This window comes from Hyperoodon ampullatus (genome assembly GCF_949752795.1).
Source record: "Hyperoodon ampullatus genome assembly, chromosome: 2".
NCBI lineage: Eukaryota > Metazoa > Chordata > Mammalia > Artiodactyla > Ziphiidae > Hyperoodon > Hyperoodon ampullatus.
The window spans coordinates 179,846,269-179,873,450 of NC_136915.1; the positions used below are offsets into that span (position 1 = coordinate 179,846,269).

At 46.1% G+C, this 27,182-nt stretch overlaps 1 protein-coding gene across 1 annotated transcript; it reads right to left on the reverse strand.

Annotated features, from left to right (window-relative positions):
• Window positions 1–735: 735 nt before the first annotated feature.
• MTARC1 (mitochondrial amidoxime reducing component 1) lies at window positions 736–22,047 on the reverse strand (the record flags this gene model as incomplete). Its single annotated transcript, XM_079728441.1, has 7 exons — window positions 736–865; window positions 8,247–8,318; window positions 8,412–8,473; window positions 14,327–14,467; window positions 15,332–15,494; window positions 18,611–18,784; window positions 21,773–22,047. 7 exons carry the CDS (start codon window positions 22,045–22,047, stop codon window positions 736–738), a joined length of 1,017 nt encoding a protein of 338 aa, XP_079584567.1.
• Window positions 22,048–27,182: the final 5,135 nt, after the last annotated feature.

Sequence of the window (27,182 nt, forward strand, 5' to 3'; positions counted from 1 at the left end):
GCTTTCCACATATTACCTATCAGAGTCTGACTGCAACGCTGCTCTCATGAGTTGATTTTCTACCCTGGCATCTCTGCTGTCCTACAGCCCAGAGGTACTGCATGCTATGAAGATCCATCAAATCCTCATGGACACTGTCTGAGAGACAATAGTGTCAGATCCAAGATGATCTATGGAAAATGAACATCCTAAGTGTTTCCTGAAGGTCAGGCTCCTTATGCCCTTTTAAAAGCTTGTCTAGGGCTTGAGGAGAAAAGTGAAGTGACAGTCCAGCCTTATTCGGAGAGCTATTTAATTTCCATTGCATGCCCTGGGCATGGGGTACTAAAAGATTCCAGAACATTCTTCTCACTCCCCCACTCTTACTCTTTCTCTTCTCTCCTCTTTCCCTAAAGAGTAGCAATGAGAGGATGGGAGTTAGCCCTCTGGGTAGGTGAATGGAGAAGAAGGAGAAAGAATTATTCCACAATCACAGTTAAACAAGTGGTTTTTAGAATCCTGCCTTGTCATTTAAGTGACTTACGGAAGTCCTATTAAGTTATCAAAACTCTCTTTCTTCACTTTGTGCACTGGGATGCTGGAAGCACTGAGACACAAGGAAGCGTCCAAAAGATGAAACACTTGGAGATCACAGATCTAAAGAAAATGCCAAGGTGTCCAAAATACTGTGCTTCAAGTGTTGGCATTTTTGAGGACATTTTTTAAAGACACCTGCTATTCCAGGACATATGATTCCTATTCCTGGCCGAGCAGGTACACAGGGTCTCCCACTTGGATGGTCCCTGGGTTTTCCAGAACAAAATACTGTCCGAAGAGAGGTGATTTTCCATATAACTTTCGTTCAGAAGGGTCACACAGGCGATAACTGCAACAGGAGAAAGAACACCATGAATCACAGCCAACCAGAAGCAAGAGATTAAACAGCATGTGATTTCTTCTCGGCTGAAAGATCTACCCCCAAAGGCCAATGGGTTGCCTAGCTCCAGCGAGCACTGTTCCCACCCCGACTAATAGAACAGAGCTTCCTGGGGTTGTACAGTAAACTGCCCGCCCAATGCACCAACTACCAAGCATAACCAATGGCCATATTCCCACCTCTTTTCTCCTTGGAATGTTCCTGTTTTCAGCATTAAGAGGTTAGAGACTCGAGATGCTCAGACATACTTGATCACTTCCCTTTTTCCTCGGCCTCTCTCCATGCCTGTCATCCTACCAGTCCATCAGGCTCAGAGCCCTGGAGTCATCCTTTATATCTTTTCCCTCACTTTCCACAGCTTGTCCATAGCTGCCAGGTCCTGAGGTTCTTCCTGTACCACATCTTTTGAATTTGCTCACTTTTTCTCCCACTGTCACAATCTCCCTTCAAGCATCCTCAGATGACTATAATACCTTCTTTTTTTTTTTTTTTTTGGCCACACCACACAGCATGTGGGATCTTAGTTCCCCGACCAGGGATCGAACCTGGGAAGTCCCTATAATAACTTCTTTTTATTTTTTTTTTAAATAGCCAGCGCTTTTTTTTTTTTTTTTTAGATGTTGGGGGTAGGAGTTTAGTAATTTATTTACTTATTTTTGCTGTGTTGGGTCTTCGTTTCTGTACGAGGACTTTCTCTAGTTGCGGCAAGCGGCGGCCACTCTTCATCGCGGTGTGCGGGCCTCTCACTATCGCGGCCTCTCTTGTTGCGGAGCACAGGCTCCAGACGCACAGGCTCAGTGGTTGTGGCTCACGGGCCTAGTTGCTCCGCGGCATGTGGGATCTTCCCAGACCAGGGCTCGAACCCGTGTCCCCTGCATTAGCAGGCAGATTCTCAACCACTGAGCCACCAGGGAAGCCCTATAATAACTTCTTAACCAACCAATCTTCCTCATTCTCCCCTCCTCCACTTTCAATTCACTCTTAACACTACCCTACGTTACTTTCTTAATTTTGCTCTGGTCTTATCACTCCGAGGCTCAGAAACTTTCAATGGATCCCCAGTGCCTGAGGAATAACATTCCAAGTCTTCAGCCTGGCATGCAAGGCTCTTGACCTGGCCCCAGCCAGCTTTTTCAAAACCTGTCCCCCTCTGCCCTTTCTGTGCACTTCTGCAGTGCTCTGTTGGATTCCTCAATGTCCTTTCACCTTGCTTTGCATTTTCCTGGCTTGGGGGTTCCTCTGTGGGATCCCCTCCCTCCATTACCCGAGCATTAGAATTCTACCTTTTCTTCAAGGTCCAAATCAAATGCCACCTCTCCTAGGAAGGAAGCCAGGAGTGGTTTCCCCATCCTCAATTTTCTCCTCTCGCCCCTTGCCACTCACATGCTGTGTCCTACAGTGTCAGGGCATGTGTCTATCTGTTCTACTGTACAAGACAGAGAGTGCGTAGAGAGCAGGGGATGTGACTAACTAACCCCCTTGTACTACTCACACCCAGGGCTGGGCACTGTATGTCACTGGTGGCCCACAATCATTTGTTGAACAGATGAATGTGTTGGTGAGTAAAATCCTCTGTTAGAAGTAGTATCATATCTTTGTCGGCCAGAAAACACAAGAATCCCCATGAAGAGTGTAGATGAGATGCGTGTGAATGACACGGCAAGATTTTCCCTCACCCCACCTCCACCAGGAGAATGTTTTCCTTCTGTTTCTCATTTAAGCTAACTCCATTTTTTTAAACGTCTTTATTGGAGTATAATTGCTTTACAAGGGTGTGTCAGTTTCTGCTTTATAACAAAGGCTAACTCCAACTTTACATCACTTTTATATTTAAAACATTTCGATGGAAAGTATTTTTTTTTCATTCTACTATGCCTTGAGGAAAAAAAAAACTATTGCAACAAATCAGTCCTACTTTTGTTCTTCAAATCAGAAGTGGCTAATGAGAAAATGGAGAGGGTCAAATCTAGAGCTTCTTTCTGGAGACCCTGTACTGTAGCCAGGTCTCTGCAATGACCTTGGACCCTGGGAACCAGGCACCTCTCCTAGCCTGCCTCTCCTGTCAGCATGCAATACCAAGGACATCTGGGGATCTGTGTCCGTTGGAGGGTGACTTCTTCAGGATCCGGGCAGGTCGGCTACTTTTATGGCTTGGTATTTCTCCTTGTTGCAAGCTCGGTAGCCTGAGGTTCTGATTATCTCAGGGAGGGAACTGAGAGTTGGAGTTCTGTGCATCATACGTTGACACTTTATGAAGAACATCACACAGATGATCCCTTAATCCTTCCAACAAGTCTATGTGGGAATGCGTATCGTCCCCACTTTACAGGGGGGCTATCAGAGGAGTGACGGACTTGGCCAAGATCACAGAGCCAAGTGGTCAGGCTGGGGCCGGGACTAAGGTCTGGCTCACTCCAGAGTCAGGACTTTTCCCACCAGGGATGTGATCCTTGGTCCTCCTTATACCTCCTGAGTACACGCGCAGGCCTGAGAAGAGCTGAGGGGGTTAATATTTATTCTCTTACACGAACGGGGTCTCCCCTGCCTCTTCCCATCAACCACGCAAGCACACACGTACTACCCCCCAGGTAACTTAGGAGCGGAGGACCCACAGAAGCCGTCGCCCCTCCCAGCCCAGGACCTTAACCTGCTCGGGGAGGGGGGAGGCAGGGACAAACGCAGGTGACAGTCGCGGGGGCGAGGCGACCTTCTTGCCCTGCCAGCCGCCCCAGCTCCGTCCCACCTGCGCCCCTGCTGACACCGTCCCTGCAGGGCTACGGGGCAGACTCTACAAACGAGATCAACGGCGACCCCTTGTGGGCTTGAGGCGGTATTGTCAGCGGTCTGTGAATTCACGGGCACACCCAGCCTTGCTCAAGAGACGGAAAACACGGCATTACCTCATACACGGATCGCCTATGATTTTTTTTCTCCAAATATATATATATATTTTGTTGTTGATGACGATGGGATTAATCAATTACAAAGCCATTTAAAAACGCCTTTCTTAGTGCATTTTCTCTCAATAAATATGAAGCAAACGACTGACTCTAATGGGAGACACAAGACTTTCTGTTTACCTTAAACAGAGGTCTCCATCCTTAAGGGCGCGGTGTGAGTGGAAACTGTTACCTGTAAAGTGCTGTGCACCGGTGAGGGCTGCTTGGTTCACTCATTTACTGGTCAATGCCCAGACCCTGACTTGCAGGCAGGGTCTCGGATCACCGCTGGGTCCCCACCGAGGGGCACAGGCCACTTCTGGGACCTCCCAACCTGCTATGTATACGGCCAGATCAGGAATAAAACAGCACCGTGAAGACACCACGGAGAGGAGGAGACAAAGGCTGAGCAGGTTGGGCTGCGTTGCATTTAATGCAGCCTCAGAAACTGGAAAGGAGTGTCTCCAGGATTTTCCCTCTCTCGGAAGGTGTCAAGTTCATAAGCTGAGACTATCAATCACCATAGCCTACATGGTCGTTATGTATTTTATCATCTATTAGAAAAACAGTATTTATTGCTTTATTCTGATCAAGGGGGAGCGTGAACCAGGAGATGTATTATTAGCCCAGTTTTTACAAATAAAGAAACGGAAGCATCAAGCACGTAGCTGACTTGCCAATGTCACACGTTACTGGGAGGTGATAGAGCCAGATTGGCTGCGGGGCGGTTGTCTCCTTCCACGGCATCACTATCACTAAATCCTTCTGTCTTTAGCTCGGCACATCACAGCCTAACTCAAGCGGAGAGCGGCAAACGCCCTTACTGTCCAAGTATTCCTGCATCCAACAAAACTAGTGCATCCACAGAACAAACGAACTTTATTCTTTCTATTGAAAGCAACAGCGATAGACCCCCACCACTCCTGTGGGATCAGTGTGGGAGCCACTCTCCCTTCAGAAAGAAAAGAATAATTCTCTCTTCATATTTTCAAGCCAGCAGACCAGCCTGCACCGTGCTTCGGGCTGTGAGTATTTCCCAGACAAAGGCTCCCCTGGGCCTGAGACCCATAGCTATTCAGCAGTGGTCTCCCTGCTGAGAACTTGCATCCCCGAAGCAGCACAGCCCTGGGAACAGGCGACCCAGGAAGAGGGAAGGCAGTGTGGCTCCCAGCATCCTGCCAGAGAGCCGGAGAGCAGAGAGGATGCTCCTGACACCACTTTGCTTCGCTTCTGTGATTTATGTCAGGCAGCCGGGGCCTTTCTCTTCCTGATTTATGGCCGTCTGTCCTGGGGAGAACATAAATTACTGCATCTGTGGCAATTTACATCTCAGTAAGATACAGGAGAAGACACCTAGGCTGGCACCCATCTCCTGGGGTATTAGGACAAATTAGGTTGGGATGGTTCCTGAGAGCCTGCAGGCGACCAGGAGGGCTGTGCTGCTCCCGGAGACCCTGCCTGCCTGCCTTGGCTCTGTGTTGGGCTCAATTACCCTCCTTCTATAAACACAGGCTCCTGACAGGCTGGGGGGAGGCACTGAAGATTCAGAAGACTGGCCCAAACACAGGCACTTTGTGAATCCAGAGGGAAAGGTGCCAGACTCCAAGCACAGTGTTGGGAAGAGAGAAAGAACAAGATGTTAAAAAAAAAAAAAAAAAAAAAAAAGGATGACGGGGACTTGGTGGTCCAGTGGTTAAGGTTCCATGCTCCCAATGCAGGGGGCTGGGTTCCATTCCTGGCCAGGGAAATACATCCCACAACTAAAAAGATCCCGCCCGCGGCAACGAAGATCCCACGGGCCACAACTAAGGCTTGGCACAGCCAAGTAAATCAAATAAATAAATATTAAAAAAAAAAAAAAGATGACAGTCAATTCCCCAAATCACCTGTCTGGTTTGCACACAGAACCATCAAGGCCTGTCCACCAGGGCCTGAGACAGAGGGGGGCCTGTGGATCACCTGTTAGAACCAGGGCTCCCAACACCCACGACAGGACGCCTTCCCGGGTCCACCCTGCCTTCATCTTCCGTGTAGCTCCTCTGTGAGCACAGGAAAGTGGGAAGACCAAACTCTGATTTGTTCTCGTGGTGAGTGAGCCAGAACATTCTGAGGACATCACTGCCGGTTCTCAGAACCCCTCCTCTCTGGAATGTCCCACCACATCTAGTAAACTCTTCCCCAACATTTTATTGGGACCATTCTCCAACAGGCAAACAAGTTCAAAGAATTTTAAAGAGACCATCCAATTACCAACCATGTGGACCCTGCATATAACATTTTACTATATTTCCTTTATCACGTATTTATCCATCCATCGGTCCATCGTAATTTATTTTTCCATTTCCAAGTACGTTGCAGACTTCGGTAAATTTCACCTCTAAACAGTTCAGCTGGCACATCATTTCCTAGGGTTAAAATTTCTTAACTTTGCGGGGAGGGGATAAAATTTACATGGAGTGAAATGTACAAATCTTAAGTGTTCCATCGTATTAACTTTTTACAGAAAATTAATGTTGTTTTGGGCATTGAGATATACACAACATCCCTCAAAAGGATGGGATTTGCCTTAAGCTGGTCCGTAGCCCCTTCTTTGAATATTCCCACAAATCCACAACCCATGGTGGGGACTCAGATAAAAAGCAGCCATTTGCCCTTCACATCAAGAATCCCTCTCTGTACCTCCCCTCCCAACCTCCCTCCAACCCACCTTGTTTGAGCGTGTTCCTGACTTCCCTCTCTCTGCCATGTGGCCTGGCCCCTGGAAGGCCAGCTGTTTACCTCGCTGTAGCCTGGCCTTGATGCACGACACTGGTCTCCATGGACCACAGGTGCTGGCTTCATGCCTGGGGGCAACGTGCTGTTTGGGACAGAGCCCCTTACCCCAGGCTTCAGCCTGCCAGGGAGGGGGCCAGATTAGTAGCTTCTGGGACAGCAGGATCAGCAGAGAGGGGCGGGTGCTGATCCAAGTAGACTAGATTGTTGGTCCAAAGAGGGCCATGAGCTTGATGAGAGATGGAACGAAAGAGACTCCCATTCCAGGGGAACAAGTTTGGTCACACGAGCCCAAGCATAGCCAGCCCTTAATGTGCTCTTTCATGAGGGCTTTGATGTCAGGTGACCAAACTTCCACTGCATTCTTTCCTCAAGTCTTCCAGGGTTTTGCCTAAAGCAGGGGCCACCATCCTCCCTGCCTTCCCCCTCCCCCCTGCAAGTGATACCCGAGGATGCATGTCAAGGTCAAACCCGAGGGTCTCAGGGGCTGCAGAGATGAGACCTGACACCCCACCTGCGATCCTGCATTCAACATGGAAGGGACCAGTGAAGACGAGCATTTCAGGGTTTCAGCAATATCCCGGCCACAGATTTGACAGATAACAGCACAGAAGTGTGTGAATCATAAATTGTTGTTTTAGCAAAAGTACTGCAGGTTGATTATAGAAAGTTTAGAGGCTACATACCAGAATATATATTTTCTCCATAATTTCATTACCAAAAGAGCCATGAATGTTTCAGTTTACAGCCTGCCAGGCTTTTAGCTACTCAGGCACATTTATATATTTCAAAAAGGAAAATCAAATAAACAAAAAAAGTCAATACTATATATGTTAATTTGTAATCAGCTTTTTAAAATGAATCTTATCTTAAATATCATTCCATGCAATTTAAACTTATTGTCTGTCATTGTCTTTCATTAAAAAATTGTTATGGGACTTCCCTGGCAGTCCAGTGGTTAAGACTCTGCGCTTCCACCGCAGGGGCCTCTGGTTCGATCCCTGGTCGGGGAACTAAGATCCCTCATGCCATGCGGCACGGGCAAAAAAAAAAAAAAAGTCATTATGAAAATTTTAACATAAACATAAAAGTAGAAAAAATGGTGCAATGAATCCCCACATAATTATCACCCAGATTCTATTTATCAAGATTTGCCACATTTTTCCACGTGTTCTTTTGCTAAAATAATAGCACACCCCAGATATCACATCACTTCACTCCTATATACTTCAACATGCTTCTCTTAAAACATATAGGCATTTCTTATAGCACCAGAAAGCCCCTATCACACCTAATGAATTTGTGATGTCACCAAATACTCAGTCCACAATAAAGTTTGCCAAAACATCTAAACCATGTTTTGCTGTTGCATTGTAATTGGTGTGTTCGGATCATGAATTCTAAATGAAAAATAAAATGAATTCTAAATGAAAAATAAAATTATTTTTCTAAATGAAAAATAAAATAAAATAAAATGCCAAGCAGGCATTCTGGGGACCAAAACACCCAGGAATGTTTCCCAAACTATCCAGTCACCAGGACCCGCTTCCACTTCAAGAATACACCTGCGTGGTGTTTTCCCTGCTTCCTCGCAGAGACGTTAAATCACTTAGTCTTACCTCTTCAGGGTCTCCAGAGGCTCCTTCCTGCTCATGACGCCCGTGTCCGGGTCCACCGTGGTTAAAATGCACCTGGACACACACACACAGGGCATCATACACGGGACAAAGCAGACGATCTTCCCCCTCCCCTCCGTCTCCTGGGCAGCAGTGCATGCACCTCACCTGGAGCAAGCCATCACCCTTTTCAGTTCCACATCACCAATGAGAAGCTCATTCCATGAGTCCTGGGGACAAAGCACGTAACTCATGTGAGCACTTTGGATCCCCAGCCCTGACCCACCCGTGTAGGGACTTCGCGTGATTCAACAGCTGATGAAGCCACTTCCATCAAAGATGGCCAACTGTACATCACGCCTACCTGCTCCCTCCCTCTGCCTTTGACTTGTTGGTTCTTTCCCCTGAAATGAAATGCTCCCTCTCCTCTCACTTGTAAAGCTGGAATTGAAACTCCTCTCCTTCAGGAAGCCTCCCTGACTGACCCCACTTGACTGGAGGTGCTGTGGAAGGCCAGGGTCAGGCCAATGGAGGAAGCGGGTGAAAGAGAGGAGAGGGTATGGAGAGGGGGCCTTACTCTAGGTTGTATCAGATCCCTTCGTGCTGGCCTAAGGTGGATTAATGTCCTTAATCGTTGTGTCTGTTGACCTTGTAGCTCCCCTGGCCAGATAGGAACAAATCCAGAGCAGGCCTGTAGCTTTACTTCCCTTTGCATCTCCATGGGAGCATTCAAAAAGCTCTCCAGCCCAGGAACCTCCTGGGGAGTGTGTCTACGGCCCGGGTCACTGGTGCTTACTTTTCAGGACAAATCAAATCAATGGACTGTGTCCCTCAAATCCAGAAGGGGAGATAGAACATACACACATGAAAAGTGAAGGGTCAATATTCCTTTTAAAAGTTTCAGAAAAGTTGAGAAAAAGCTTTACAAGACAGCAAGCACCCTGTGGGCTGGTTGAACTTTGCAGACAAGCATGGATCCGGTGGCTTAGAAGAAGAGATTTTTAGGCTGCTCTGGGCAGGCAAGGTTTTAAGGTAAAGGTAGGATCTGAATTGAGTCTTCCAGGGTGGAGACTTTGAGAGGCACAAAAGAAGAGTGAGGGGACTCCAGGCAGTAACAAGAAGGAAGGACATTTGATTGTGGTTCTGACCTTCTTACCCTCACAGAGAAGGTGCCTGAGAGCCAAAGACAGGAATCCATGAGTTAAAACAAACCTGCCCAGTCCTTTGTTGATCTCAAGCCAGAGAAAAAGTTCCAGGGCCAGAATTTTAACTCTGACAGTGTGTATTATTCTTGATATGTGTATTGCAGGGTTTTGTTTTTGTTTTTTTAATCATAAAATAAGTCTCTTCACTGCATATTTCAGAACAGTCCAAAAAGCTGGGCACCTCGGATTAGAGCAACCCAGCCTGCTCTGTGTACATTTCTCCACCAGGAGGCACTGTGGTCACAAAAAAAAAAAAAAACATAAAAGATCTGAAAAGAGAGAAATGAAGGTTCTGGTTAGGAAATTAATTTATTTTTAATTAAAGAAATATTTACAGAACCCCTTTTATGGGCAATAAAAACTGTTGGGGATTGCGTCACAGATAAATAAGTTAAAAATTCCACCATCAGGAAAGTATCTCTTTGGCAAACTGGCGGAAAAGGAGAAAACTATTTACATGTTGAATGCAGGCTATGGGCCCAGAACCGTATTAAACGTTAGAGAAGCGCCCATAAAAATCTTCCTAAAGAACATGTTATCTTGAGGTGATAAGAAATTGAAACAGGAGAAGCTGGATATGGAGAGGCACAGACACAGCACAGTGTGGTTTTGGAAAAGAGAAGCAGCTCTTCCAGGTCTGGCAATCAGAACAGATCTCTCAGGGGAGGTGGCTTTTCATCTGGGCTTTTAAAGAAGGCCAGGAGTTTCTAAGTGGGACGAGAGGCAAGACTTGGGGTGAGCAGGAGATGAGAGAATATAGTCCTTATATAGTTCTCAGTCCAGTCTGTAGCTTGGAGTTTTTATTGGAAGTAAAGGCTGGGAAAGCAAAGTGTGGCAAGATTACGAAGGGACCAGAATGGTAGAGTGGGCAATTTGGGACTTTTGAGAACTGGGGAGCCACTGAAGGCTTTTGAGCAAGGCAGCAACACTGACTGTCACAAACTTTTAGAGTAGAAGAGATCACTCTGGTGCTCTGAGAGGCTCGGCTGTGACAACATCCATGACCACTCAGTGGTCCAGACTTGAGACAACAAAGGTGATCTAGCTGGCGGCTGAGAACAGAGAGGGAGCAGACTGGGGCTGGGGATGAGGGGCACATGGGAGAAGAAAGAGTCAGGGGTGACTTACAAGCTCTAAGCCAGGGTGAAAGAAGGAATATGGTAGCCAGGATAGACGTTGTGAAGTCAAGAGGAATTTGCGGAGCTTATGAGGACAAGTTTGCTAGGTCCACAGAACATATGAAAACTCCCAGCAGACAGTCAGAAATGTAGCCCAGCACAGCAAGGGGGAGTCCACGGTTGGACCCTTGGGAAGGACCCACATAAGGGTGACAGATGGTGAAGCTGCAGGAGAGGGTGTCATCACCAAGGGAAGGTAGAGAAAGAGAAGGGTCAAGGCCAGACATTTTGGAAGCCCCTACCTGAGTGAGGAGTAGGGGGAGGAGAAACAGCAAAAGCACAAGAGCAGTGCCGCCAGGGAGGGAAAGTTCCATAAGTAGTGCCTATTGGTCCAAGGGGAGGGCATTGATGACCAGGAAGAGGTCTCTGAAGGAGGGAGGGGAGAAGGGTAGCCTTGGACTGAAGTGAAGGTCTGAGAAGTGAGGGTGAGGAGAACAGATGATGGGTGTGAAGGGATGCAGAGAAGGACCACGATCACAAGAGGCAGGTTCTGAAATGAGGAGGGGGTTCTCTTCCCAGAAGCCTCCGTGCAGGTCCTCAGCCTCTGGACAGTCTGCTTCGCCCACTGCACCTGGCACCACCTGCCCTAATCGTCTCGAGATCCCTGCCGCAGGCAGATGTGCACAATGTAAATCTGTTTTTGCCACTCTCTTGCCTAAAATCCTTTCCAGACCCTTCCTCTGAAGGGGATACCCCTTGACACCAAGGACCTTGGCTCTCAACGCCCCTCCCTGAGCGCCGATGCTGTAAAAGACAGCAGTTATCTCCGTGCCAGCGCAGCCCTGCTCGTGTGCCCCCTCCCTCAGTGTTTCTTCCTTCTGCGCCACCTGGCCAACCTAGGCTCATTCATTCACTTAGCAAAGAATTCTTGCTTGGTGTTTTTCTAGGAGCTGGGAGAACAACAATGGTCAAGTCCTGTCCCCAGAAAGCATGTGTAGGGGAAACAGACAACAAATCCCCCAGTAAACACGGTGTATCAGGTGGGGATGTGGGCTGGGGGGGACTAGGACATGCAGGCCAAGCAGGGTACAGGGTGATCAGGGAAGGCCTCACTGAAGGGGAGGGAAGACCTCAACAGGGAAGTGAAAGAGGTAAGGGAGTGAACCATGCAGATACCTGAGGGAGGGCATGCCAGACAGAGGCACCAGTAAGAGCAAAGGTCCCGGGGGAGGAAGCAGCAGAGAGACAAAGAAGGGAAGAGTGACAGGAAGTAAAGCTCTGGAACTAGGAGGGTGTGGCATCCCATAGGGCCCTGACAGCAATTACAAGGACCCCATGTTTTACTTGAAGAGAGATGCAGAACACAGAGAGAGTTTTGAGTAGGAGGACATGATGTGAGTTACATTTACAGATGACTTTGACCTTAGCTGTGATGAGAATAGACCTTGTAGGGTGGTGGGGGTCAGTCAAGGATAGACCAGTGAAGAGAGGCTCTTGCAACAAACCACAGGAGAGAGGGTGGTGACCTGGCCCAGAGAGGAAGTGGAGAAGCATGGCAAGAGGACAGAGCCACCAAGATTTGTTGATTATTCAAATGTGGGAGGTGAAGGAAGAGAAGAGTGGTTCCCACTTTGGGGCCTGAGCAGCTAGAAGTCAGAGCTGCCGTACACTGAGATGTGCAAGGCTGGGCAGAGCAGACTTGGGAGTGGAAATTCAGCCCTCAGTGTTGGACCTCCTGAATCTGAGACGAGATACCCCGGTGGAAATACAGAGAAGGCAGAGGGAGTGTTCTGGTGTAAAGATGTTAGTCAAGGGGTCCTCAGTGTGGAGAAGGTTTTGAAAAACGCAGACCAGGGCATGAGTAGAGACAGAGATTGCTACAGACTGAGGGTTTGTGTCCTCCCAACCTTCATATGTTGAAACCTAATCCCCAGTGTGTTGGTATTTGGAGAAGGTGGCCTTTGGGGGGTGATGAGGTCATGGGGGTGGTACCCTTGTGAACGGAATTAGTGTCCTTATAAAAGGGGCTCCAGGGGACTTCCCTGGTGGTCCGGTGGTTAATATTTTGCCTTGCAATGCAGGGGGTGTGGTTTCGATCCCTGGTCAGGGAGCTAAGATCCCACATGCCTCGTAGCCAAAAAACCAAAACATAAAACAGAAGCAATATTGTAATAAATTCAATAAAGACTTTAAAAATGGTCCACATCAAAACAAATCTTAAAGAAAAAAAAACGGGACTCCAGGCATCTCCCTTGTCCCTTCCACCACATGAGGTCACAGAGTGAAGACAGCCATCTATGAACCAGGAAGCAAGTCCTCACCAGACACCTGCACGAATCTGCAGGTGCCTTGATCTTGGACTTGCCAGCCTCCAGAACTGTGAGAAATAAATTTCCATTCTTTATGAGCCTGAGCCCATACTGCCCAGTCACCCCCCCCCTCCTGTCTGTGTTAAAAAAGTTGGTTGGCTGGTCACCTACCACCCTAGGCTCACCAACTTCCTGGCCTGTCTTACCTGTCTGTAACTACCTGTTCACATTCTAATCACCTGGACTGTGAACTCCTTCGGAGAAGCAACTGTTTCTTCAATCCCGGTTTTCCTACAGGTCTATTCACAGTGCATAGTACACAGGGGCACTAACCCATTGTGTGATGTGTGAAACATTATTCCAAAACATGAGGCCAGCCCAGCTGAAGCGTTGTATTAACATCCAACTTAAAGTATGAAAGAATCCCAATTAGGGACCACTTAGAATCAGAGAGAAAGCCTTCTAGGACAAGAGTCAGTTCAAAGAAACCTCCTAAATCTGAGGTCCTACTCTGGGCCATCCCCTCTGAACTTATCCCGTCTTCATCTGCCCATCTCAGACCGTGGGGTAGGAAATGTCTTCCATGTGAACCGTGATACAAAGACCAAAGCCAGGAAGAGAGGAAGCTTAAAGGGGGCCACAGTCAGGGAGGGATCAATAGCCTGAACCAAGCTTCTTTACTTTGATTATAGCAATGAAACCACTGCCCACCTCTCTGGGCACTTTCTACATCTTGGTGCTTTTGGGGGAGGCGTCAGCTGAAATTACTCACATTTTATAAACGCAAGAAGCAGAGGTCTCAGAAAGTTCCAGGACTTATCCGGGGTCAGACGGCCACTTATTGAAGCAGGGGGATTCAGATCCAGATGTCCTGACCCAACGCCCGGCCCCTAGAATGCTCAGAGCTCCTGTGGGCTGTGGTACAGTCTGGGTTCTTGACGTGGGGCAGCCCTTGGCTGAGCCATCTCACTCAGGTTGAAGGTGGCACTGGAAGAGTTTTAGGGAAGTGCCATCTCAGCTTGGGGACAGTGTCCCTCCACCACCCACCCACAGCAGCCCTGCTGTAAATGACTGTCTTCCCAAGGGAGCCCTCAACTACACAGGAAGGCCACCTTCCACATCCTGCTCTGTGGCCCACACAGATCATGTATTCTATGCTAAGTACACTTGACTCAAAATGAACCTGCCACCTTGGAATTCTCCTTAGAAGTCTCAGACCCTGAACTGCCCCTTGACGCCAGCATCTTGCCTCATTTATATTTGTATCCTCCACACAGAAGTCTGTACTGATCAGATGCTCAAGACATTGCAAACTTGAATCATTGCATAATACAGAGCCAATACCTAACGCATCCTTCTGAATAATCTAATACAACAGCAAAGACTCTCATACCTTAAAAAAAAAAAAAAAGTTAAATCCAAGGAAAGGGGCAAGAAAGGTAGAGCGTTACCTCTGCATAGACACCACACCCTGAAATTATGATATTGGGCCGGAAGTTAGTTGCCTTAACTTTCTTCTCTAGCCTGGAGTTGAGATCTGCCAACGATGCCTCAGAAAGGATCAAGAAGGGGCTGGCATCTGAGTACGGGATCTGATGGGGAAATAGGAGCTGTTATAGCATGAGGCTCACAGAGGCATTTCTCAGAGGTCACATGGGTCTGATTCCTGGAACCTTCCACCCCTCCCCCACCCCACCTCCCCACATGATCTAAGTATTTCTCTAGTTCTATTTACAGAAAAGTCACGGGGATTCAGAAGCTTTAAATAGCCTTGCAGATACCAGGAATTACATGATGGAGTGAAGAGAACATGGTCTCAGAATCTTAGAGCTGTCCCTTTCTCATCCTCCAAACTCTCACACATTTATTTTGTTAAGGTTTGATGGCCTCATTTTGTGTGATAAAAAATATTCACTGATTCCACAGATACTTATTTTTCACGCAACCTGCAAATCAATGTTCAGCATGGCCGTGGCAATGGCACTACATAGCATTGTATGTTTCACTCTCATGATGAATTCTTACAGCCTTATTTCTTTAAGGGCCAGTCTGGTCATTTTAAATCTGTGGATCTCCATACCCACACTCATCGGCCCAACTGTGAGCTGCCACACCATTGCAGTCACAGTGTAAAAAGGTTGGACTCCACATGCAATTACAGAATGGAGTGGGAAAGATACTGACCTAGAACAGTTTTGAAGCTGCATTAGCACCAGAAGGTTTCTGTGAATAGGAATTTTTGCTCTCAGGCAAAAATGCAAGAGTCCCCTAAATCGAGAAACACAGATGGTGCTCCTAGTGGAAGGGCCTTACTTTTTGCAATTGCTTGTGACGAAAGTAATGGCAAAGTGACAGAACCGAGCTCAGCAGACATGCCGCCCTGTTCTCCCCTTTCCAAGGAAGCCTGTCTTCCATAGGACACAACAAAGGCCAAAGCCAAGGGATGCTCCTCTGACCTGGTCTGTGGGTCGAAACAGGTCTTCGATCTGGTGAGAATTTCTCGGTTGCATGTGAGGTTCAAAGTGCACCAGGCGGTACGGCTGCGTCTTCAGGAAGTTTGTTATCCACTGGGCTGCGGCCTCACCGCAGTCCCTGCCCTCGATCTCCAGGCCATGCACTCTGCAGGGGTTGTGGGCAAAGAACAGATATTTGAAGATCTGGACATCCTACCATGTCCTACACATATCCAAAAGGCTGCACCAGGCTATGATGTCGCTGTAAGTCCTACATTATCAGGAGATGTCATTTTAGCCTGGCCCTGCCTCTGAACCATGTGGAAGCTCAAAATGAAGACGCAGTTTCAAGCCTTGTTCCCCGCCCCCGCTTTTTTTTTGAAGTATAGTTGATTTACAATATTGTGTTCGTTTCGGGTATATAGCATAGCGATTCAGTACTTTTGCAGATTATATTCCATTACAAGTTATTATAAGATATTGGATATAATTCCCTCTGCTATACAGTAAATCCTTGTTTCTTATCTACTTGATAAACTTAACAGATTTCTGTATGTTAATGTTGTCTCCTGCAACCTTGCTGAATTCATTTATTAGTTCTAATAGTTTGGGGGTTGTCAAAGGAAACCTGAGTCCCAAGGGCTCTTGGCATCTTTACCCTAATCTAAGCTTTCTGATTCTGCAGTTTCCAAACGTGACCTTGTGTAGTCTTTGGGGCATGGACCAAAAGCCTGTATGGGACCATGAAAAAAGTTTCCACATAATTCCAAGTGAACCAGTAATTAAATTAAAAAAATTTTAACCACAAGAAAGTATGGGTATATATCCAACTGTAATAGGGGCCAGGCATGCTCAGTGGGCCGGGCCAGCAGGTTTGAGTAGCCGCCCGCGGTCAGCCCGACGCCACGGCCCGTCACTGCCACTCCTTCCCCAGGAGCCAGCAGGCGGGCCGTGGAAGGCCTGAGGCCCTGGTGCTGCTGGCAGTGAGGGCTGCAGGCGCCACATTCGTGAAATAGGGACAGGGCGGGCTTGCAGCTGTTAGCGCCCGGCCTCGGGGATGGGGGCTGACACTGAGCGGTCCTGGGGCAGGGAGTGTGATGGCAGGCGGAGTGCTCCTTTTCCCCAGAGCCCTCCAAGCCCTAGAGCCTCCGGGTGGGTGAGCTGAGGGCACCGGGGATAGGCTGAGGGCTGTGTCCTGCAGAGCTCCAGAGCCCTCGCCACGGCTCCCCCACCGTCAGGGCCAGGCTTGGACCTAATGGTCGCAGCCGTCTCCATGGAGGCCTCAGCAACTGGAGTACATGGACACTGGCATTAAGGTAAAAGCTTCTACCAGCTTCAGTCTCTCCCGTTCACATTTCTGATTGGTATTTGCTAACGTTTGTTTTGGTGGAGGTTTATAGGAACATCATGACCTGACCGTGACCTGACCTCAAGAACAAAGGATGTGACCCCAAGCAGTTTGCAACAACTAACCACGCCCCCCCTCACCTCTCCTAGAAAGGGGCTTTGCTGAAAGCTTTCAGGGAGTTCAGGGCTTTTTAAGGCATAAGCCACCCGTCTCCTTGCATGGCCCTGCAGTAAATCTTTTTCTGCTCCAAACTCCGACGTTTTGGTATTGCTTGGCCTCACTGTGCATCGGGCACACAGATTGCGTTTGGTAACATAACAGCGTCCGACAAACAGGAATCAGAATATGGAGAAACATGAAATACAAATTGCAATAGGCATATTAAAAAGTTTGCCTCAGACAATGATGAATGCAAATTAAATCAATAAGAAATTACCGTTTTTAACACAAAAATGGCAAAATACTTTTGAACATAATGGTCAGAATGAGATGAGACAGATATGCTTATAAACTGCTGGTGAATATAGAGCTGGTATAACCATTCTGCAAAGCAATTGAGCAACATATATCAAAAGTCTATAGGAGCCGTACTCTTGTCGCTGGCAAAACCACTGCTAAAATTTTTTCCCTAAGGAAATAATAAGAGATATGAACAGAGATTTATGCCAAGTTATCCATCACATTCTTCTTCATACCTGGGAAAAACTGAAAACAATCCAAATGTATAAACATGGGATGTGCTAAAATGCATTCGAGGACACCCATGTTTTTAACAATCTGAAAAAATACTCAACGTACACTTAAGTATATAAACCATATTCAAGATTGGTACTATTTCAATTTGGTTTTTAAAGTATTAGCCATAGAGACAGAAAGAAAATATGTCAAAATATGAATCATAGTTATCTCAGATGGGTTTTGTTTTCTTCCCTTTTTTGGTATTTTCCAATTTCTCAACAATGAATATGTATTACTTTCATAATCAGAAAAACCATCAAATTAAAACGAAAACATATTACTATGTTTAAAATTCTGATATTACAGAAATCATATTAGTTCTGCATTTTATGAACTTTTGGGGGTCTTTAGACATTTTTCAAGTAACTACATTTTTTGATGGGATGTTATTTTCTATGATAGGCTGTGGACTAATTAAGCATTCACGTGGCATTTTCATTCAAAATGCAGAAACTGTAACAAAAGTATAATTAGACCATATTTTAACTTTCTCATAATAAGATAAAAAAATGAACTCTAGACATGATTTCTTAAAAGCAGAGCTAGTTTTCTGGAATATTTGCTCCCTTGAGGGCCTTCTGATGTTGAGGAAAGACACTCTGTACAGAGCAGTCTCCTGGCTGAATCTCCACTCTCACTATTACAGGGACACCTGGGCATCTGCAGGTCAGAACGCTCTTCTGGTTGCAGCTGGTCTTTTCTATTTTGGAACTTCCTTTCATCAGAACTAAATATCATAGGTCATATAGCCATTTGCAACTCCCACCATAACTCAGATTTGGAAGATTCCCAGTCTTTCCAGTCAACATAGACATGATCCTAGGGTAATACATTGATCTAACCTCACCTCTTCCAGGACCCTCTCCCCACTCACTTCAACCCCATTTTTGTCCTTTATCCTCTGGTGGTGTTATTTTTCTCTTGTTGACATGTCAATATGCCTTTGATCCCATAGTTTTCTACATAAGTCTTTTATGTTTCTCTGCCCCACATCAACACACAGTTCTGAAGCTGCTCCCCTTTTCCACCTTCTTTTAGATCATCACGATGTTGAGGACCTGACCCTACATATGGTACATTTACAATCAATGGTTAATTATTGACAGTGTTTCTCCAGATTTCCGCCACATTTCCCATTTTCCCAAAACTGCAGGAATAAATGCTCACACAAGGATTAAGAGCTATCCTTTCCTTACCTGCACTTGTGCACTGCATTTGTGGTGGGTGTCTTGATGGGCAGCCGCAGGTCCTTCGTGTAGGCTGCACTGAGGGTCAGGGTGTCACCCTCACAGGTCGGGGAAATCAGGACCAGGCGGGGTTCCTGTCGAGCAGTAACCATATTCCCCTCCTTGTTGATCACAAGCCAAAACCTGCCATTTTCAAAACACAAGGTATGCATGGCCCACAATGACAGGCAGCCAGTCTCTGGGGGAGTTTCAGTGATGCACTGTCATGTTTGATTTCCTTGCTGTAAGACTGGTGTGTGTGAGTTTGTGTGCGTGTGTATATGTGTGTGTGTGTCAGTCTGTCTGCCTGTCCTAAACATCAGCTCATCAGCCCAGCAAGACTGAATCTGTCAGTTAATTTCAAAGTGTTTAATAATCACTCATGCATCAGACAAAATATCTGCAGAACATTTTGGACTCCTTGATGGCACAGAAATCAAAGAAGTTAATTATACGTCCATCTCAATTGCCAGAAAGTCTGGTCACTTTCATAAACATGCTCTAAGGAGATGATAGGAATCTATCTTGGAGAAAGACAAGGAAGCATGGTGCCTGGTACAAGGAGACGTTGCTGTATTGTTCTCAGAGGGTGGAGTCAAGCTGAACAGCAAACAATGCCACTTACACTTTGCCAAATCCACCCCCAACTTTAAAAAAACATTAATGTTTCAGTATTCAGAGCTGTGACTTCTGCAATTTTCCAAAAGGCCTATTGTTGATATGGACAATATTTTTGGGCCCAGTACTCAAGGTCTAGAGGTACTTCCCAAAACAAAGATAAATGGAGAAATAAAAGCAATAGAAAGAACTGTTCCTAGTTAAAAAAAAAAAAAATGATGGTTTGTATAGAGGACGTTTCAGCTACTGAGGAAGCTAAACATTGACATTTTGGTCATTTCCATTCACACTGAATGGAATGATTACAAGGATAGAAGTGAGCTTGTGCTTTGGGAAGCCAGAGACATAAGAAAAAAATATGGCAGATACTTTAGATCATCACCTCGGGCGGGTCATCGCGGTTGAGTTGTTCAGCTATGCTAGAAAAATAAAGTTAGTGTAAGACCTTTCCCGAAGGAATTCCCTCTGACCAATCCTTCATCCTGGATACAGGATGTCCCAAATCCTTGGTACTAGCACGTGAATATTCTTTCTGGTAATCTTTCCTAGTAATAATGGTAGTCTGATATTTCTAAAATACATATCTGATCATGTCACCCCCTTCTGCAAACCGCAACCCACCACCGCCGCCCTGTGGTTCCTACTTTCAGAATAAAACCCCTAACTCTTCAGCAAGGCAGGCAAGGCCCTTCATCATCCAGCTACCCTCCCAGCCAGTCTTACCACCTGTGCCCTCACACATGCCAGCCTTTCTTTTTCTTTTTAATTTTTTTATTGCGGCAAGATATACACAACATAAAATACTTGGCATACTCTTAGGTACACACCCAGAAGAACTGAAAGCAGGGACTCCAACAGATACTTGGGCGCCAATATTCACAGCAGCCTTCTTCACGACGCCAAAAAGTAGAAACAACCCAAATTTCCAACAACAGAGAATGGACGTGAAAACAATATAACTTTAACCATTTTTAAGTGCACAATTCAGTGGCATTAAATACTTTCATAGTGTTGTGCAACCATCACCACTGTGTATTTCCAAAACATTTTCGTCATCACAAACAGAAACTCTGAACCCATGAAGCAATAACTACCCATTCCATTCCCCTGTCTCCCCAGCCCCTGGCGACATCTAATCCGCTTTCTATCTCTATGAATTTGCCTGTTCTAGGTATTTCATATAATTGGAACTATATAATGTTTGTCCTTTTGTGTCTGGCTTATTTCACTTAACATAACGTTTTCAAGATTTGTCTGTGCTCTAGCATGTATTAGAACTTCTTTTTGTGGGTGAATAATATTCCAAAGTGTGTATATACCACATTTTCAGTTCCAGCTATGAAGTCCTTCCTGACCACCCCAGTTTCTCATGCTCCTTCCTCTGTGCTCCCTGGCACTTGTCACATTGAGTCAATTACCACCTAGGACTGCAAGCTTTTGTTTGCTTCTCTCCATCACACTTTTTGATAGTATGATGACAAAAACAGCTCACCGTTCCACTGTGTCACCAATTGCCCTCTGTCTGGGGGACTGGAAGGGGGAAAAGTTACAACCCTCATCAGTCCTGTGTGTTACCTACAGAAGCTGAGGGCTGGTCTGGAAGGGAGTCTGAAGTGCAGCCTTACACTGAGGCCGAGGCCAGACCCAGAATAGGACAAAGCTTCTTGCTCTGGGCCTTTGAGATCTTTGCAGAACCCCAGGAATTCACACAGGTCGATACTACCCAGGTAGGGCATGAATAAAACCCCTATTTACAAAGCACCAGTGTGCTAAAGAAAACAAGAGTCCCGATGCCACTGCTGTGTGGCTCTGAACCTCAGTTTCTTTATCCATAAAAGGGTGCATGGGGCTTCCCTGGTGGCACAGTGGTTGAGAGTCCGCCTGCCGATGCAGGGGACACGGGTTCGTGCCCCGGTCCAGGAAGATCCCACATGCCGCGGAGCGGCTGGGCCCTGGGCCCGTGAGCCCTGGCCGCTGAGCCTGCGCGTCCGGAGCCTGTGCTCCGCAACGGGAGAGGCCACAACAGTGAGGCCCGCGTACCGCAAAAAAAAAAAAAAAAAAAAAAAGGTGCATGAGAGAATTAGGGAAAATAAAGTATGTAATAGCACTTTTTAAGCTGCAAGAATCTGAAACTTTAATCGTTGTTGTTACGATTATGTGCTCCACCTTGGAGGGCTCTTTGAGGGCTTGGATCCGTGGCTCCAAGTTTCCCCAAGCTCTCAAGAGACAGTAAAAGTAAAGTGGCGGGGACCAATCCTGTGAAGCTCGCCCCTTCCGCTAGACGGAGTTGAGTCAGTTTGCTTGCGCACCGGCTGACACCTGGGGACCAATGTCGCACCTCCTCTGGGGCGCGAGCCATCGCAGGAAGGCAGACCGGGACCCTGGGTCTGCTGTTGGGAGGTGACGGCCCCCTTTCCTCTTCTTCCTTGCCGCTCCCCCGACCCCGGCCAGCTCCCACTTTCTTTGTAAGAGAAGGACTCCGCAGGCCTCCCCCGCTCCCGGGCTCAGCCCTACCTGTCCCGCAGGTGACCGCTGCGCAGCCCCAGGGCCGTGCACTCCGCCGCCTTCACCGACACCCCCTTGCAGGACTTGACGGGGTAGATCCAGAGCTCTGCCACGGTGCCCACCTGCTGCAGCCGCCGGCGCCGCCTGGGCCGCGCGCGGCGCCAGACCACGGCCCCCAGCGCCACCGCGGCCAGTCCCAGCGCGGCGACCCCGAGCCAGCGGGGCCGGGGCTGCGGCGCGGGGAGGCCCAGGCGGGCCAGCGCGGACGAGCCGGCGGCGCCCATGACCCAGCGATCGCGGGCGCGCCGGGGACTCCAGCGGGGCCCACCCGGGACGCCAAGCAAGCCAGGCAGGAGCGCGGCCGCCGCCGGGGGCTGCTGGCGGAGGTGCCGCCCTTAACCGGGAGCCCAAGGGGACGGCGGTTCCCGAGTCTCTTTCCGGCTGGAGTACCGCGTCCTGCTCCTGAGGTTGGCCCCTGGGGCGCTGCGGGCAGGAGGTGGTGTCTCGGCTGCTACGCGGTCTACTGCCCACCGCCGCCTCCACTTCCGCCGCCTGCTGGCCACTCGGCGACGTGCCCTCCCCCAGGATCGCTACAAGTGACCAGTTTACTTATTTACGTATTTGTGGCGTTGACTTAAAAAAATGCACAAGGTGAAAGTTGCAAGTTAAGTTTTATTTGGGGCAAAATGAGGACTGCAGCCCGGGAGACAGCGGTTCAGGTAACTCTGGAGACTGCTCAGAGCGAGGGGGCAGCCAAGGGTACATAGGAGTTTGGCAACAAAGGGCAGGCAGTGTGGAACGTCATAAGATTATTGTTAATTAAAGAAAACCAGTTATCTCAAGTTAAGGAATTTACCCCTTTTCTATGTATGGGCAGATGCAGGAGACCGGGCTCACTGAAATCATTCCTTTGATACGCACCTCAGCTATCTGTGCCAGGATCCTGTATGTTTACATCCTGAGTTTCCTAGGGCTCACCGCAGGGAGTGACTGCAGTCTGATGGCTGCTAGATGGCAGGGATCCTCTTCAGCCCTGAGTTTCCTCAGGGCTCATAGGTTCACGTTGGAGAGTTGCAATCGTTGATGACTGTGACATCCTTTGTTTATTGATATGGCAGGAAGTATGCCATTTATAAATATTCCATTTATCAGTGGGTTGTTTATTTAACCTAAAATAAACAAAAAAAATTCGCAGGGCAAAACATAATTTTGAAATTAGATATCAGGCAGCGGGCAGATCCCTCTCCTAGAGATAGGAGTGGGCGGGCACCACGTGGCCTTCCCAGTGTCCAGCTGCCTTAGAAAACCCTAAAGATTCCACACAGAAATAAAAAAAAAAAACAACTGAAACTGTTATAATTAATAAATGAATTCAGTTAAGTTGCAGGTCACGAACTCAATATACAAAAATCAGTTGCATATCTATACCCTAACAATGAACTATCAGAGAAATTAAGAAAACAATCCTATTTATAACTTACCAAAAAGAGTAAAATACCTAGGAGTTAATTTAACCAAAGAGGTGAAAGATTTGTACTTTGAAAACTAAAACACATTGAAGAAGACACAAATAAATGGAAAGATGGTCTGTGCTCATGGATTGGAAGAATTAACATTGTTAAAATAACCACACTACCTAAAGCAATCTGCAGATTCAATGGAATCCTTAACAAAATTCCAATGTCATTTTTCACAGAAATAGAAAAACCAATCCTAAAATTTGCATGGAGCCACAATAGACCCCGAAGAACCAAAGCAATCTTGAGAAAGAAGAACAAAGCTTGACACATCACACTTCCTGATTTCAAACTATATTACAAAGCTATAGTAATTAATATAGTATAGAGTTGGCATAAAAACAGACACATAGATCAATGGAATTGCTCAACTGAGAGCCCAGAAATAAACTCACACATATCTGGTCAATTAATTTCAACAAAGGAGCCAAGCATAAACAGTGCGGAATGGATAGGATAGTCTTTTCAATAAATTGTGTTAGGAAAAGTATGAAACTGAAACTTCACTTCCCACCCTAACTTACACCATACACAAAAATCAATTCAAAATAGATTAAAGACTTGAATAAAACCTGAAGGAAACTCCTAGAAGAAGACATGGGCAGTAAGCTCCTTGACATCTGTCTTGACAATGATTTTTAGATCTAACACCAAAAGCAAGGGCAACAAAAGCAAAAATACATAAGTGGGATTACATCAAACTAAAAAGCTTCTGTGCAGCAAAGGAAACCATTAACAAAATGAAAAGGCAACCTATATAATGAGGGAAAATATTTTCAAATCATATATCTGATGAGGGGTTAATATTCAAAATATATAATGAACACATACAACTCAACAGCAAAAAGAAAAAAGTCAATTTTTAAAATGGGCAGAGGAACTAAATAGACATTTTTTCAAAGAAGACATACATACAGATGCCCAACAGGTACATGAAAAGGTGCTCAACATCACTAATCATCAGGGATATGCAAATTCAAAACCACAGTGAGATATCACTTACACCTGTTAAAGTGGCTATGATTGTAAAAGCAAGAGATAAGTTTTGGGGAGAAAGTGAAGGAAAGGGAACCCTTGTGCATTGTTGGTGAGAACATAAATTGGTCCAGCCACTTTGAGAAAAAATATGGAGGCTCCTAAAAATTTTTTAAATAGAACTACCAAATGATCCAGCAATTCCACTTCTGGGTATACATCTGAAAGAAACAAAATCACTATCGTGAAAAGACATCTACACCCCCAGGTTCACTGCAGCATTATTTACAATCACTAAGACATGTAAACAACCTAAGTGTCCATAGACTGATGAATGGAGAAAGAAGTTGTGGTGTATGTATATACAATAGGATATTATTCAAGCATAAAAAAAGGAAATCCTGCCATTTGTGACAATATGGATGGACTTCGAGTGCATTATACTAAGTGAAATATGTCAGACAGAGAAAGACAAATACAGTATGATTTCACTTATAATTGGAATCTAAAAAACCAAGCTCATAGATACAGAGAACAGATTGGTGGTTGCCAGACATAGGGGTGGGATGTGCAAAATGGGTGAAGGTGGTCAATAAGTACAAACTTCCAGTTATAAGAAAAATAAGTCCTGGGGATGTAATGTACAGCATGGTGATCATACATAACAATACTGTATTGTATATTTAAAAATTGCTAAGATATTAGATCTTAAAAGTTCTCATCACAAGAAAAAATATTGTAACTCTATGAGGTAATGGATGTTCACTAAACTTATTGTGGTTTCATTTATACACACACATATCTTTTCATTTATATATACACATATCATTTCATTTATATGTATACATATCAAATCACTATGTTGTGCACCTTAAACTAATACAATGTTATATGTCAATTAGAAAAAGAAAACTATTTTAATAGAGGTCATTACAATAGGGCTCAGCTCTGAATACAGCAAAGACATCTGGGGATCTATAGCCAAGGAGCACAGGGAGGGAGGGAGTGGCTGAAAAATTACTAAGCGGAGACATCAAAGGTAGGGATTCTCTCGAAAACTGGGCTTAGCAGGATTCTTGTTAAAACTGGGCTTGGCAGGTCTGACAAGGCTATAGCCAAGGTGAAGGCCCAGTCGAGAAGAGGACTCAGAGGAGCTTGAGTAAGGTTTGGCCAAGGAGAGAGTTGTTCTCAGGCTCAGCTCAGCACACGGGCCAGGATGGTATAAGACCTCATCAAAATCATCCATGCAGATAGAGGGTGTCTTACATCACAGAAGGATCAGTTTCCAAAGGACAGTAAATCCTCTTTCCCCAGATGGCAACACACCTCAGGGCCTTTCAGTGCTGAGCAAAGATCTGTCCTTGGACATTGTTCCCCACCATAAATATTTAGGCCTAAACAGAGTATATCTGTCCTACGTTTCCTCCTCCCTCCCCAGGTACGCCCTCCCTCCCCACTCCTGTGAAATCCAAGAACTGAGTTCAGAGTACAGAGGTCAGCGCTGCTTCAGCCGTTAGGGCTCTTCAGTGATCTGGCCTCTTCCAGGAATGAGCTGGAGGAAGAAGGGGCTTGCATGAACCTAGCTTCCCCAGAAGAAAGGTTGACTGGTGGTGACATGCACCATGGTGGGGGGTGTTGGAGGGGAAGCAGTGGCGGGGCGGCGGGTTGTGGGGACAGCGTGAACAGCAACACAGCACAGAACAGCCAGGACTTGAGCTCCCTGTGCTCCACAGAAAGGGCAGCTCAGGGGCACTAAATTTTGCTTACTTCTGTTTCCTTCCCTCCCTAACTTCTCTTCGGAAATTTAACAGGAAAAAAGGTGCTTCTCTACTTTAACGGTTGACTTTAAAGTGAGCATGATTTTTCAATTTCATCATTTCCAAACTTCACCCAGGGATATAGTTAAGTGAACACTTATACCTCACAGGGTACTGGGAGTGGAGGTGAATTTCAGGCCCAGAACCCAGCAAAGGAGAGAGGAGAAGGAAGGAACAGCTGCTCTTCACAGGGCACCAGGCAGTCCCCGGGCAGTCACTGGCCATCACGCCACAGACGGGCTATCTGTGTAGCTTATGATGGCCCTACCCCACCAATATCAGGAGGTAACATCTGTGGAGTCCGACTGCATCTCTGCTAGTCTATCAGAAAGGGTAAAGAACAATGAATGACAGTGACTGAAGCTTTAATACAAAATGAGAAAAGCCCTGGAAGCAGACTCAGAAATACCAAAGAAAAAGTACAATTGAGAATCACATTTATTAATATGAAAGAAACCACAAAATTGTGAGTTCATTCATTCTCATATTACATCAGTGAGGATTCTTGTTCTAGTCATACCAAAATAGTTCAAAACTCACTGGCATCTAAAAGAATAGGTTCGTGATTCCTCCTACTCCTACTCTCAAAATTCCATTCTCTTTCAAATCCCATTCTCTTCTTTATCGTACTTGGAATTCGTACATGGTGTATCTGTCAGTTACAATTACTTTTACCTGGCTTAACAGAGGCATAATCAAACATAGAAGCAAAGTCTACAAAATAATTTCCATTTTCAAGTAAAACCCGATTCCATAATGGTGGGATCAAAACCACACAAGCAAAAAGTCAACAGGACTCAATAGCGATGTAAAAACCAACCAATAAGAATCTGTGTGTTAACGTGTCACTAATAGGAATTTGTATGTTAACATGTAAAGGCATATCAGGAAACCAGTTGTTTCCCATGTCTCCTAAAACACAGAATGATAGGTAATAAAATATAAACATTCAAAAAAATTGTGTAGCTTTTTAGCTGATTCTTTAAACTTTTTTTTTTACATTCTTTTTTATATTATTTTCCATTATGGTTTATCACATGATATTGAATACAATTCCTTATGCTATACATGAAGACCTTGATTATCCATTCTAAATGTAACAGTTTGTAT